General features: G+C 41.2%; 1 protein-coding gene across 5 annotated transcripts in view; it reads left to right on the forward strand.

Annotated features, from left to right (window-relative positions):
* adkb (adenosine kinase b) overlaps positions 1–16,038 on the forward strand; it is a 298,620-nt gene that overhangs the window by 50,119 nt on the left and 232,463 nt on the right. For all 5 annotated transcript variants that reach the window (XM_024431956.2, XM_024431987.2, XM_024431976.2 and 2 more), the window contains one exon: positions 10,334–10,412. In XM_024431956.2, coding sequence (XP_024287724.1) covers positions 10,334–10,412 — 79 coding nt within the window. The remainder of the gene's footprint in view (positions 1–10,333; positions 10,413–16,038) is intronic.

The following is a 16,038-nucleotide window of genomic DNA, read 5'->3' on the forward strand; positions in this document are numbered from 1 at the left end:
ATCTCCAGGAGTAAATGTCAGTTGGCTTTTCATAGCCGATCATTCAGAGTATCTCTACCACTCCTGCTGTCTCTAGAGAGTTGGAAAACAGCAGGTCTGGGACAGGTAGCACATCCGGTGAACAGGTCAGGGTTCCATAGCCACAGGCAGAACAGTTTAAACTGGAGCAGCAGCAGCACGGCCAGGTGGACTGGGGACAGCAAGGAGTCATCAGGCCAGGTAGTCCTGAGGCACGGTCCTAGAGTTCAGGTTCTCCAAGAGATAGAGAGCGAATTAGAGAGAGCATACTTAAATTCACACAGGACAGCGGATAAGACGGCAGAAATACTCAAAATTTAACAGACTGACCCAAGCCCCCCGACACAAACTACTGCAGCATAAATACTGGAGGCTGAGACAGGAGGGGTCGGGAGACACTGTGGCCCCAACCGACGATACCCCCGAACAGGGTAAAACAGGCAGGATATAACCCCACCCACTTTGCCAAAGCACAGTCTCCACACCACTAGAGGGATATCTTCAACCACCAACTTTCCATCCTGATACGAGGCCGAGTACAGCCCACAAAGATCTCCGCCACGGCACAACCCAAGGGGGGCGCCAACCTGGACAGAAAGATCACGTCCGTGACTCAACCCACTCACCCACTCATTTGACGCACCCCTCCTAGGTACGGCATGGAAGAGCACCAGTAAGTTAGTGACTCAGCCCCTGTAATAGGGTTAGAGGCAGAGAATCCCAGTGGAGAGAGGGGAACCGGCCAGGCAGACACAGCAAGGGCGGTTCGTATCTCCAGTGCCTTTCCGTTCACCTTCACACTCCTGGGCCAGACATCACTCAATCATAGGAGCTACTGAAGAGATAAGTCTTCAGTAAAGACTTAAAGGTTGAGACCGAGTCTGCGTCTCTCTCACATGGGTAGGCAGACCATTCCATAAAAATGGAGCTCTATAGGAGAAATCCCTGCCTCCAGCTGTTTGCTTAGAAATTCTAGGGACAGTAAGGAGGTCTGCGTCTTGTGACCGTAGCGTATATGTAGGTATGTACGGCAGGACCAAATCGAAAAGATGGGTAGGAGCAAGTCAATGTAATGCTTTGTAGGTTAGCGGAAAAACCTTGAAATCAGCCCTTGCCTTAACAGGATGCCAGTGTAGAGAGGCTAGCACTGGAGTAATATGATCACATTTTTTGGTTCTAGTCAAGATTCTAGCAGCCGTCTTTAGCACTAACAGAAGTTTATTTCGTGCTTTTCCGGGTAGCTGGAAAGTAGAGCATTGCAGTAGTCTAACCTAGAAGTGACAAAAGCATGGATTAATCTTTCTGCATCATTTTTGGACAGAAATTTTCTCATTTTTGTAATGTTACGTAGATGGAACAAAGCTGTCCTTGAAACAGTCTTGATATGTTTGTCAAAAGAGAGACCAGGGTCCAGAGTAACGCCGAGGACTGTACAACCATCAAGGTTAATTGTCAGATTCAACAGAAGATCTCTTTGTTTTTTGGGACCTAGAACATGCATCTCTATTTTGTCCGAGTTTAAAAGTAGAACATTTACCGCCATCCACTCCCTTATGTCTGAAACACACGCTTCCAGGGAGGGCAATTTTGGGGCTTCACCATGTTTCATCGAAATGTACAGTGGTGTGTCATCCGCATAGCAGTGAAAGTTAATGTTTCCGAATGACGTCACCAAGAGGTAAAATATATAGTGAACACAATAGTGGTACTAAAACGGCACCTTGAGGAACACTGAAATGTACAGTTGATTTGTCAGTGGACAAACCATTCACAGAGACAAACCGATATCTTTCTGACAGATAAGATCTAAACCAGGCCAGAACTTGTCCGTGTAGACCAATTTTGGTTTCCAATCTCTCCAAAATTATGTAGTAATCGATGGTATCAAAAGCAGCACTAAGGTCTAGGAGTACGAGGACAGACGCAGATCCTCGGTCTGACGCCATTAAAAGGTAATTTACCACCTTCACAAGTGCAGTCTCAGTGCTATGAATGGGTCTAAAACCAGACTGAAGCGTTTCGTATACATTGTTTGTCTTCAGGAAGGCAGTGAGTTGCTGCACAACAGCTTTTTCAAAAAAAAAAGAGAGGAATAGAAGATTTGATATAGGCCGATAGTTTTTAAAATATTTTCTGGGTCAAGGTTTGGCTTTTTCAAGAGGCTTTATTACTGCCACTTTTAGTGAGTGGTACACATCAGGTGGATAGAGAGACGTTTATTATGTTCAACATAGGAGCAGCTCTTTCAGTAGTTTAGGGTCCAGTGTGCAGCTTGACGGTTTAGAGGCCATGATTATTTTCATCAATGTGTCAAGAGATATAGTACTAAACTTGAGTTTCTCCCTTAATCCTAGGTCCTGGCATAGTTGTGCAGACTCAGGACCACTGAGCTTTGGAGGAATACACAGATTTAAAGATGAATCTGTAATTTGCTTTCTAATGATCATGATCTTTTCCTCAAAGAAGTTCATGAATTTATCACTGCTGAAGTGAAAGCCATCCTATCTTTTGAAATGCTGCTTTTTAGTTAGCTTTGCGACAGTATCAAAAATAAATTTAGAATTGTTCTTATTTTCCTCAATTAAGTTGGAAAAATAGGATGATCGAGCAGCAGTAAGGGCTCTTCAATACTGCACGGTACTGTCTTTCCAAGCTAGTCAGAAGACTTCCAGTTTGGTGTGGCGCCATTTCTGTTCCAATTTTCTGGAAGCTTGCTTCAGAGCTCAGGTATTTTCTGTATACCAGGGAACTAGTTTCTTATGACAAATGTTTTTAGGGGTGCAACTGCATCTAGGGTATTGCGCATGGTTAAATTGAGTTCCTCAGTCAGGTGGTTAACTGATTTTTGTCCTCTGACGTCCTTGGGTAGGTGGAGGGAGTCTGGAAGGGCATCTAGGAATCTTTGGGTTGTCCGAGAATTTATAGCACGACTTTTGATGATCCTTGGTTGGGGTCTGAGCAGATTATTTGTTGCATTTGCAAACGTAATAAAATGGTGGTCGATAGTCCAGGATTATGAGGGAAAACATTAAGATCCACAACATTTATTCCACGGGACAAAACTAGGTCCAGAGTATGACTATGGCAGTGAGTAGGTCCGGAGACATGTTGGACAAAACCCACTGAGTCAATGATGGCTCCGAAAACGTGTCTGTGGATTTTTCCATGTGAATATTAAAGTCACCAAAATGTTGAATATTATCTGCCATGACTACAAGGTCCGATAGGAATTCAGGGAACTCAGTGAGGAACGCTGTATATGGCCCAGGAGGTCTGTAAACAGTAGCTATAAAAAGTGATTGAGTAGGCTGCATAGATTTCATGACTAGAAGCTCAAAAGACAAAAACATATATTTTTTTGTAAATTGAAATTTTCTATCATATTAGATCAAGGATTAGATGCAAAATGGCAGTCGTGCCAAGATATCTCATCAGCCACCTGGTGGAAGGGACTTTGTGGCTCTGGGTTTCTTTCCCCTGTTGCCTCCATCTTCCAAATCCCACCATCATCAGCCACCTCAGAGCGCAAATGGTCCTTGTTTGGGAACACACACACCAAAGCACGCAACAGGCTGACCAATACAAGGGTTGAAAGTTGGTGGCTATCTGGGCAGGTTTGAGGCTTTTGGAGCCTGACAATGAGCATCCCTCAACAAGGTTGGAAAGTGACTGAAGATGAGGTCTCAGAGTCTGATGTTCAATATGTGGACATTGAGGAGGTACAGGGAGAAGACATGGAAGACAGGAAGGCACCAAGGCTTTAGTTTCTAGACTAATTTTATAGATGCATGTTGAAAACGTTTTTGGGAGATGTGATGGATCATTGGGGATCATTCAATATTCCCTTTAGTTGTAAAGTGAAATCATCCCATGTGAAGAGTCAACTCAATTAAAGTTAAATTCGTAACTAAATTGTTTTATTTTTTATTTCTATTGGAAGGATTTAATATTTTGCAATTATGTCTACTTATGATAAGGTAAAAGGTTTCTGTCTCCATATGATGTGGTAAATACTGTATATGAAATGCCAAAAACATCTACTTTTTAAAATGGTATTATTATTAATTTGCATATATTCCCTTTAATTCCCACGTAAAGTTTCCACCTCCTGAATTTTCCCCAAAATGTGCAACCCTACAGTACAAGTAACTATGATAAACCCAAGGGAAATTCTTCAGTTGATTTGCATAGTGATTGACTGTTTACTCCCCAGTCCCAAAGCATTCTCTCTTAATAGCTTATGAAATATGGTCTCTTGATAGTCAGGTTATTGCTCCTTGAAATTCATGCACATGTCGAAGCTGACACTTTGCAATTGGATTTTAATCTTACTTGGGTTTTTAGAAACATGAAAGAATCACAAAATGGCATATCTGCCAAATACATTTAGAAAAATGTTGATTTATTGTGGGCTGTGGCTTGATTTGAGTACAATTGGACTGTTTAGGTTTAATTCATATTAGGGCTGACCTCATTTAGTCGACTGGTCCATTGTTTGGTCGATAGGCTGTTGGTCGACCGAGATTTCTTTAGTTGAGCAGTCGCAAATATATTATTTTATGGTTCTCAAGATGCCTGTCTCAGTGGTCTAATCCATTTCGGAGGCCACGGGGATGGCACATTCCATCACTCTTAAGACGTGATACTGAAATTGTATATGGCTATATTATGTATGAGCAATGGTGCAACACTAATAAATAAAATATTTATAACGTGCTTTCTCCCGCGTTGTATACGGTCGTTGTCTGTGGTTTTGTAACAATTTTCAGTGCGCTGTAGAATTGGTGCCTTTCCCTATGTTGCTATGTGCATAATAAAGTTAACCAGCATATTTGGATTCAGAACAATGCAACAGAGGCAGCAGAAATGAGGGAACAGCCCTTGCCTTAACCTAATTGTCTAAGAAAATTGAGGAGAGGGGAAACCCCAACTTAATTAGGTCTATAGCCTAGTGGTTAGAGCGTTGGCAGCAGGTAGCCTAGTGGTTAGAGCGTTGGCAGCAGGTAGCCTAGTGGTTAGAGCGTTGGCAGCAGGTAGCCTAGTGGTTAGAGCGTTGGCGGCAGGTAGCCTAGTGGTCAGAGTGTTGGCGGCAGGTAGCCTAGTGGTTAGATCGTTGGCGGCAGGTAGCCTAGTGGTTAGAGCGTTGGCAGCAGGTAGCCTAGTGGTTAGAGCTTTGGCGGCAGGTAGCCTAGTGGTTAGAGCTTTGGCGGCAGGTAGCCTAGTGGTTAGAGCGTTGGCAGCAGGTAGCCTAGTGGTTAGAGCATTGGACCAGCATCTGAAGCGTTGGTGGATCGAATCACCAGCTGACAAGGTAAAACTCTGTCGCTCTGCTCCTGAACAAAGCAGTTAACCCAATGTTCCTAGGCCGTCATTTTAAATAAGAATTTGTTCTTAATTGACCTGCAGAGTTAATAAATAAAAAAAATCAAATAATCAATGGCCTAACTGTTAAATGTGCCTGGCTTTATAAGTCATCCATGTATATGTATGAGTGTATATGTGAAGAAATTAGACAGATCTTGCTTCTGTTGCCTGTTTTATGTATGTATTTATTTTATTTAAACTTTTTCTCCATTATTTTGTGATATACAATTGGTAGTTAGTCTTGTCCCATTGTTGCAACTCCCGTACAGACTCGGGAGACCCGGATGATAATAATAAGTCATGTCGTTATCATTAGTAGGCTTTGTATAGTGTCCTTGTATAACCACCATCGAGCTGTAGATCTAAGTGTCTTGTTTAGTCTTAATACTGTAACTTAGGCCTGTATTTCAATATATAGGCTAATGAATCAATCATTCATTTGCTCATGCCATCACACAGCACATGAGACATTCATGCTTTGAAATGGAATCGAGCATTTTAGTTTTCCAATGAAATAACAAAGCGAGCTTTGCATAATTAGCCTAAACAATAAATAAACCGCAATTAACGAATGCATGCAACTGTTTTTAGTCTGCTGTAATAAAGGCTATATTTTTTCCCATTTAGAACGGACTCTCTGGTACTTATTTAGTGTTTACACTTCCAAATGGTCAAAAACAATAATATTGTAGTCTAACAGCAACTGTTTGATTTTGATCTCCAGTAGTTACCACAACTTAGTCAAATGTCTTCCACAGATCTGACCCCTTACCCTCCTGAGCAACCAGTTAGCATTCACCCGTTTCGAGATAATTGTTCATGTCCACAGCATCCGTTTTGTGGTCACGCGTTACTGTGTCCGGAGTTTGTTATAACCAGTTTATTGATGTGATTAAGATAGGGCCAGACCTATACAGTGGTTCCTCCTTTTAAAAGTTGCGTCATTCTGCGGCACACCTTGCGTGCTGCCGCAGCATTCTGTGGCACATCATTTAATTCTCTGCCATTTTTTCTATTAATGCAAGTTATTGCTAGTTTGACCACCAGAGGGCATCTTTGAGAAGCATTTGATTGTATTGTCATTACCAGAGAATTTAAAACCTTTTTTGTAATAACATAGTATATGGTATTGATTTTAAGAAATTTGGCTTAATTAATTTGACTTAATATTATGGTGTGTCTAATGAGAGGAAAACGAAACCCTCATGGTTTCCGTTAAGATGGAATGGAAAATATGGCGATGTACAACATGACGGTTGGGAGTAGGCTACAGGATTGGAGGATTATAAATTGTTTGCCTTCTTTAGACAACTTTGTTCCGATATTTCTGTAAATCTGATATTTATTCCCATAGTAATTTGTTATGGATTCATAACTAAATCAACATCTGCATTTTGAAAGTCCCATGACTGCACAGTCGCCTAATAAATACTGTTAATAAAATTATTTTTAAAATACACTTTCAAAATGCAGATGTTGCAATTTAGCTGGTGAATTGATCAGTAAGCTGCTCTGACAGCTGATGCTTAAAGTTAGCGAGGGAGATATAAGGCTTCAGTGATTTTTGCAATTCGTTCCAGTCATTGGCAACAGAGAACTGGAAGGAAAGGCAGCCAAACGAGGAGTTGGCTTTGGGGATGACCAGTGACATATATACCTGCTGGAGCGTGTGCTACGGGTGGGTGCTGCTATGGTGACCAGTGAGCTGAGATAAGGCAGAGCTTTACCTAGCATAGACTTATAGATGACCTGGAGCCAGTGGGTTTGGCGACGAATATGTAGTGAGGGCCAGCCAATGAGAGCATATAGGTCGCAGTTGTGGATAGTATATGGGGCTTTGGTGACAAAACGGATGGCATTGTGATAAACTGCATCCAATTTGTTAAGTAGAGTTTATTTTGTAAATGACATCGCCCAAGTCAAGGATTGGTAAGATAGTCAGTTTTACGAAGGTATGTTTGGCAGCATGAGTGAAGGATGCTTTTTTGCGAAATAGGAACCCGATTCTAGATTTAATTTTGGATTGGAGATGCTTAATGTAATTCTGGAAGGAAAGTTTTACAGTCTAGCCAGACAACAAGGTATTTGTAGTTGTCCACATATTCTAAGTCAGAACCGCCCAGAGTAGTGATGCTAGATTGGGAGGGGGGGTGCAGACCGGGATCGGTTAAAGAGCATGCATTTAGTTTTACTTGCATTTAAGAGCAAGCAGTTTGAGGCCACGGAAGGAGTGTTGAAATAAATAATTTGGTACAGTGTAAGAAAAACGTCAGAGTAATCTGAAATAGGGGGCATAATTCATGTTCAAAGTTGCAACATAACATACATAGGCATTTCATCATTAAGACCTTTAGGAAATAATGTCTGGAGGGTGAAAATCCCAAAACATTCGGGCTGATTTTTCTTTTGTGGCTGGCAGTTGGCATGGACCAATTTATCTCGTAAATAAAACATGCCAGTGTTTCTTGACCGCATCTCCCACTTTTCACGAGTTCAAAGTATATGTAGTTGTGAACATTAGTGTCCTTTAGCTTTAGTGGGTTTTCTTTGTAGCAGTTCATCTTGTGTTTTCCCCAATGCTAAATTAAGAGCTTCATCCACATATTGTGGAGAATAGCCTTTTCTTAAAACCTATTGCGCATCTCTGCTGCTTTTTCTAGATAGTCCTAAAAATGATTTGTTATAAGTTGGGGAGGGGGGTTCACACCTAGCTTGACTATTATACAATTCTTTAGTAAAGGTTGAATAGTCAATTGTTCAGCTAATAGCCCATCCTGCTACGCTTGTGAAAAACTAAATACTTTTCCCCCTTTCCACGTTTAAGATTCCAATTGATAAAGTGTTTTTTAGCCACAATCGGCCCCAACCCCAATTAATACATTTGGGCACAGTCGATAGCGTGCTGGACTTCGGGCTAGAATGTTGAGGGTTCGAAACCTGCTCCCTGCTTGCTATAATGAATGAGTTTGATAAACCTGGTATTGGATATGGATGGAAAAAAAATGTTAATTAGCAATTTTTGTAAATGAACTTCAAGACAAAAATAAATGCACTTTAATTTGTCTCTACATTGACTAACATATTCCTCTCAATTGTACATTTATTGTTTGACTCGTTATAACTACATACATTTGCTTCCCCGTAATGTTTGTCGGCCACCTTTGCTGAAGTCACCAGGGACGGGTGGCCCACGTCAAATTTGTCATTGGAACCACTCGATATGATTGGTCATATAAAAACCTTGGAACCCAAATGCATAATGAGTGCTCTAACTCCCCCTTGTGGTGTTCTGGGGCAATGAAGCCGTGACGCTGGGTACCTCTAAGTCCCGCAGTGTAAGCTCATGATATGCAACTTTTAAAGGAGGAACCGATGTAGGTGATGCTTACATGTTTCATGTAAAGAGCGCAAGGGTTGAGGAAATAGGGAATGTTTTTCAAACAACAAATTAGGGATATCAGGTAACAGAACTTTTCATTCTGAAACAAGTAAAAAAAACAAAATGGCTGAAATGTTGTTGCTTCAGCACAGACAGAGCAATAAATACTTGCTGTGCTGCAGTAGGGAGAAGAGCAAGACAATATCACAGGTACTCGCTGTCATTTTTTAACACCGTGTGACCGTCGGGCTCATTCTTGAGTCATTTGTGTCTCAATTATTTGATAAGTGTGCTTAAAGCATCAGATAAACACTGTATATGTAGTGGATTTTTTTCAAACACATAGGGTGTGTCTCTATATATGGGAAATTAAAGTTTAAACATTTCGACCAATCAATTGGTCGAAAAACAGGACAACTCTTGGGTGACCAACATTTTTTTTAGTTGGATAAAAATAACTTTCACTACTCAACATGCTTTAATGAGTAAGTACAAACATATGTTGGGGGAAAAAAAACATTTATGGCTTTTATCAAGCTGCCAGTTAAGTGACTGGCCCGCTTCTCAACCAACATTTGTGGTTAAGTATCTCAAATAACACAATCCAGCATTTCCTTTTGGTATTTTGTTTTTGCTTCTCAAGTTTATTTTCCTCTTAAAAACTTTCACCTGGGCATCACAGTGCAAACAAGTAGAAAAATAATAGTTTTTTAAGTTTATTATGTAAGACTTATATTACAATCACTTTATTAGCTATAAAATTCAGAACATGTGAGAGTATGCCTGATGACTCTGATATGCAAAGTGTTCTGTCATGCAGATGGTTTGATAACTTAAACAAGTCTCCCTTGGTCATTCCTAATTCCTCCTAAGACTTAAGTTCCTTTTACACAATCCCTGACTCTATTCCACAGATCTTGTTAAATGCCTATTTACTATGACTTCATTTATTGTTCTTCATAAACACAAAATCCAAAATGTTTTCAGTGATGTTTCTTTCAAGTGTTGACATCAGCCTTATAACAAGGCCCTATAAACATGATTTTCCCATACTCGCTCTTCCTTCACCCATTGCCTCCAGGGGCTGTATTCATAAAGTGTCTGAGTAGGAGTGCTGATCTAGGATCAGGTGCCTTTTGTCCATGCAATCTTATTCATTATGTTCTAAAAGGTAAAACACCTACTTTGAGACTGTTTTTGAAGACAGGCCCACATTTGCACACCCTTTAGACCTTCAGAACAAAGTTTCTGAAAATAGGAGCACAACTCCTACTTTTTTTATATGAAGTCAGTGTGGACAACCTAAAGATCCATTGTTGGATGGTTCTTACAACTGTCAGCTGTATTTGGCCACTGAAGTAGGGTAGAGTCTGAAATGCTACCCTATTCCTTATGTACAGTAGTGCACTAAAGTAATGCACTGCATGGTGAATAGGGTGTCTTTTCAGACGCAGGCCTTATTAGCTCTGGCTTTGGGCAGTTTCCTGTTTACAAACACTGTGGTTTGTGGGTAACATGTCTACTATGACCAAGCCTATACTTACTGTGCCTTCCCTAATGTATCTTTTTCAGGTTTGACGAAATTGCAAAGAAGAGCAAAGTTGAGTACCATGCAGGTGGCTCCACCCAAAACTCAGTGAAGATTGCCCAGGTTTGTCCTTTCTCTGGGCCTTTTCATTTCCTCTGTGTGTGTGTGTGTGTGTGTGTGCGCTACAAATGAAACAATATTCCCTATGTAGTGCACTACTTTTGACCGGAGTCCTATGGGCCCTAGTCAAATGTAGTGCACTATATAGGGACAGGGTGCCATTTGGGACGCATTCTGTTTCTCTGTGTTATGAATTTACAGTAGTGTGCTTGTTGCAACCTTAGATTTGTCAGCCAGGCAGTGCTGGAAATGGAGAGTGTGGGCTGCTGTAACAGTTAGTTGACATTAAAGTTTTAGGCACTGCAGATATATCAGACCTGCGACGAAGAGGAAACGGGGAGGTGGGGGGGATTAATAATATTTTCAATGTGATCTATTTGACCTAATTTTCAGAGACATATCAAGCATCAATTAGGAAGAATTACATATCGATGCAATTAACATGCCACAACAAATTATATCAAACAAATGCTGATCTCCTCTCTGGCTGTTCCACAGATTCCAGCTTCAAAAAGAAACCCGGGGGATTGGCCCCATAATCTAAAATAGCAATATTGACTGATGGGAAGATGATTTATATTTCGAATCCCATTTTCTATTGAATGCAATAAGTCTACATATTTGACATGCGCTGATTAGCTGTTGTTGATAAGCCTTTGGTCTGTTCACAATAAACAAAGAAGGAAATAAAACCACTCAGCTGACAGATATTGCTGCTTCTAAAGAGAGAAGATGGGTGAAGGTGCTAATTGACAGAATGATGTGGGTCAGAGCCACCATTTACATGTGTTTGTTTTATTTGACCTTTATTCATCCAGGTTAGTCTCATTGAGATGAAAAATAGATTTTAAGAAAGACCTGGTCCAACCAAGACTGTTTGTGTGTTTTAGAGAGAGTGAGAGATGTGTGGGGGGCGGCAAGCAGCATCTTCATGATGTAGACACATTAAACATCCTTTTCAAAGAGAGATACCAGGAGAGAGTGGCAGCCAGAGGAAGAAAAAGAGCAACAGTCGGGGGGAGAGAAAGCTGTGCACCTCCATCTCAAACTCTCTTAAATTATGAAGATCAGAAACATTTACCTCCCTCTCTAAAGACGTCTGCAGACACGGAGAGAGAGACACGAACTACCAACTTTAGTTCATTTTTTAATTTTTAATTTTGCGCTCTATTTGGTTTGCCGCCTCCGTTTCTACCCACTTGAGTGTTGTATTCAGTTTGACTCGATTACAACCTTGAAAATTCAGAGACAGATATTTTCTTGAACACTGATTATTTCATGTCCTCACTTCGTGTAGCAAGTTGGTTAGAAACCCATACATTCAGTTGGGTCTGGGATTCTGCAGTTAAGACCTAGACTAGACCTTGACAAGTAGCTAGTGTTCATGTTTTATTTAAGAAGACGTTGAGGGAACCACCTCAGGCCGTGCTCAAGCTCCCATGTGAAATCAGATGGAGAATGAGAATTGCACCGTTCACTGCCAACAACCAACGAACACTGAACAAAGCTTTTTTTATGTTCTATTTTAATGCCTTTCAGAAAACGTTCACCGCTCATTTAAATTGACTTTATAAACACGGCATACCAGAACCTCGGTTTGTTTGAGGTGTTACCCTCGTTTACAGTATTCGATGTCAGGAAGTAGTTTCTCCTAATACTGTATAATATGTCATTATAAAAATATATAATGTACACCCCCCAGCTTTCTACCTAGCAGTCTCAGAAAAAATATTATTTTATAACATTTACCTTGAAGCGTTGTTGGCTACTGCTTTTTCAATCCCTTACTTTCACAGGGGAGATGGTGGTGCTTCTTTAAACGGTTGTAACTTCAAAACCGGGATGTATTGTGGGAGCAGAAACCTTCAAACACGATGATATGCACTGCAGCACTGAATCCACTTCAAAGGGCCTCAGACAGACTAAATTAGATGCTTGTTCTGTTCCAGGGGAGGGCAGGCAGGTTCACTCAGGATTTCCATCACCACCACTGGAAGAGGGAGGGACGAGACAGGGGGACAAGACAGAGGGACTGAGAGGAATGTTCAGAGGATTTGCTAGTGAAATTGCTGCACACACAGGATGCTGGGAACCCTAGGTGTGGGGGCGGCTCAATGACTGGTTGTCAGCTATGGAATGCATCCCAAAATGGCACCTTATTCCCTACATAGTGCACTACTTTTGACCAGGCCCCATAGGGATCTGGTCAAAAGTAGTGCACTATGTAGGGAATAGGATGCTATTTGGGACTTGGCCTACATCTACTGACAGCCAGTCATTGATCCGCCCCCACACCTTGGGTTTCTAGCATGTTGTGTGCAGCGACCGAAGCTGCTTCTCTCTTCCCCACACAGAAGCACCTGGTTCATTTGATGCTCTAATGAGTTAATTCAGGGTTTCCCAAACTCGGTCCTCGGGACCCCAAAGGGTGCACGTTTTGGTTTTTGTCCTAGCGCTACATAGCTGACTTAAATAATAAACTAATCATCAATCTTTGATCATTTTAATTATTTCTGTGTCATTAGCGTTTACATTTCTGTCATCAAAGAACAACCTCAGCCGGGAAGAGAACAGAATGAACAGACCATTTTAGGCATAGGTAAAACCATAATTGATCACAGGGGGAAGCTACGCTAGCCTAGGATGGATCTGTTAGTTTTGTCCTCTTCCTGTAACTGCCCACTCTCACTTCAAAGGCTGTTAGCTGGACTGCGTGTTAGTAGGTCATCAATTTAGGGATGCAAACTTGTCACTTTTAAGAAATATCCGGGGGGGGGGGTGCTATAAAAGTGGGGCGCAAACACAAACAGATGTTCTCCCTGTTTGATCACTGCCTGTCCATCATGCACTCCATTCAACAAACTTTTTGTTTGACTGAAAAATTGGAATGCAACTCTAGGTAAGCAACCAGTGTTAGAATTTTTTGCTGATGAGAAGCAAAATGAGTGCAAATTAGTGCATTTTTTAAAATCGTTATCAAGCTAACATTACTACCCACTTTCCTTAGCTAACTTCGTGTGGCCTCAGCATACTTCACCTGTCTGTGTGTAATAACACATGGAACACTTTAATTAATTGGCGAAAGCGAGGGAGTAACTTTATAAACTTGGTTGGTTTATTATTAAAACTAGCATGGTAGTACAGGCAGGCAGCGGTGTATATTGGGGGCGTGACATCCCAATACTCTTAACAATGATACCAATGATGTCACGATCGTTATAATGAATGTCGGACCACATGTTGAGTTCCACATAATATTTAATAGTGAAGCTTAGCCAAACAAACTAAACAACAAACCGTGACAACAGAGGTGCTACATACACTTACTCAAAACAATATCCCATAACACACAGGTGGAATAAATACTACTTAAGTAGTATAGCCAGCTGCCTCTAATTGGGAATCATACTAAAACACCAACATAGAAAAAACAAACTAGAACCCCACATAGGAAATATAAACTAGACTAAACCCCTAGTCACGCCCTGACCTAATCTACCATAGAAAATAAAGGCTTTCTATGGTGAGGATGTGACAAATGAGCAAGTGGTGACCCGTTTGTATTTAAAAAAGAATATATATATTTCACCTTTATTTAACCAGGTAGGCTAGTTGAGAACAAGTTCTCATTTACAACTGCGACCTGGCCAAGATAAAGCATAGCAGTGTGAACAGACAACACAGAGTTACACATGGAGTAAACAATTAACAAGTCAATAACACAGTAGAAAAAAAGAGAGTCTATATACATTGTGTGCAAAAGGCATGAGGAGGTAGGCGAATAATTACAATTTTGCAGATTAACACTGGAGTGATAAATGGTCAGATGGTCATGTACAGGTAGAGATGCTGGTGTGCAAAAGAGCAGAAAAGTAAATATAAACCGTATGGGGATGAGGTAGGTAAAATTGGGTGGGCTATTTACCGATAGACTATCTACAGCTGCAGCGATCGGTTAGCTGCTCAGATAGCAGATGTTTGAAATTGGTGAAGGAGATAAAAGTCTCCAACTTCAGCGATTTTTGCAATTCGTTCCAGTCACAGGCAGCAGAGAACTGGAACGAAAGGCGGCCAAATTAGGTGTTGGCTTTAGGGATGATCAGTGAGATACACCTGCTGGAGCGCGTGCTACGGGTGGGTGTTGCCATCGTGACCAGTGAACTGAGATAAGGCGGAGCTTTACCTAGCATGGACTTGTAGATGACCTGGAGCCAGTGGGTCTGGCGACGAATATGTAGCGAGGGCCAGCCGACTAGAGTATACAGGTCGCAGTGGTGGGTGGTATAAGGTAACAAAGCGGATGGCACTGTGATAAACTGCATCCAGTTTGCTGAGTAGAGTATTGTAAAGCTATTTTGTAGATGACATCGCCGAAGTCGAGGATCGGTAGGATAGTCAGTTTTACTAGGGTAAGTTTGGCGGCGTGAGTGAAGGAGGCTTTGTTGCGGAATAGAAAGCCGACTCTCGATTTGATTTTAGATTGGAGATGTTTAATATGAGTCTGGAAGGAGAGTTTACAGTCTAGCCAGACACCTAGGTACTTATAGATGACCACATATTCTAGGTCGGAACCATCCAGGTTGGTGATGCTAGTCGGGCGTGCGGTGTAATGACATTAGGCAAACCCACATTACCACACTGTGTGTGGCTATTCTCTAGTTATGTAGAACATTAGAAAATCAAATGTAATTGTTATTATTATACTGTGTTATTGGCATAAGTGTAATTTATTTATCGTTTTGTTTACAGAATGAGAGAATTTGAGGAGAGGAATGCCCTGACGGTGTCTAAGCTTGAGTCAGAGTTGAGGTGCAATTGGAGTTGGGCCTGGCTGAAATTGAATGCAAAGGGTGTCAAGGGAGTGCAGAAACCCTTCCCAATGTAAAAAACTAAATAAAAAGTAGACAAGGCAGATCATGCAATTTGCATCCTCTGCTGTAAGAATATTAACTATGCCAAAAAAGAAAGTGCACACTATTTTGACAACACTGTGTGATGTCAGGAACACTGATGCCAATAACACAAGGCCCTGAAAAGATGAGAGAAAGGGTGCATGTGCCAGTCCCTGCCTGTGAAAGAGTTGCAAATGCTGAGGTGGGTGCATTTAAGCCAACACAGGCTGGTCAGTATTTCATGCGTTACTATATCAATATGATATCAGTTCACCAACTCTTTGGTAGGTATTGCTACCTTCAGGAGTCTCTTATTATACAGATGTACCAGAAAGACTGTCAAGTTGACAAGGGATTCTAAGAACATCCGCACTGCAGCAACAAAGGTCAGAGACAGCAGAACCTGATGATGAAGAGGAGGCAGGAGTATGGTTGCCAGCCAACATCCAGTGCCCAGAAGACCATGAAGACTGCATAGCGACAATGCAGAGACAAAAAAAGATAAATAATTTAAAAATAATAACATAAGGAAGAAATCACCATGAGTAACCATAACTTGTCTATATACACAGAGTACCAGTACCGAGTTGATGTGTAGGAGTCAATTCAAATTGTATTTGTCACATGCGCTGAACACGATTTCCATGAAATGATTACTTACAAGCCCTTAACCAACAGTGCAGTTCAATAAATATATACAGGGGGTACCGGTACTGAGTCAGTATGCAGTGTACAGA

This window comes from Oncorhynchus tshawytscha, linkage group LG01, assembly GCF_018296145.1.
Source record: "Oncorhynchus tshawytscha isolate Ot180627B linkage group LG01, Otsh_v2.0, whole genome shotgun sequence".
Classification (NCBI taxonomy): domain Eukaryota; kingdom Metazoa; phylum Chordata; class Actinopteri; order Salmoniformes; family Salmonidae; genus Oncorhynchus; species Oncorhynchus tshawytscha.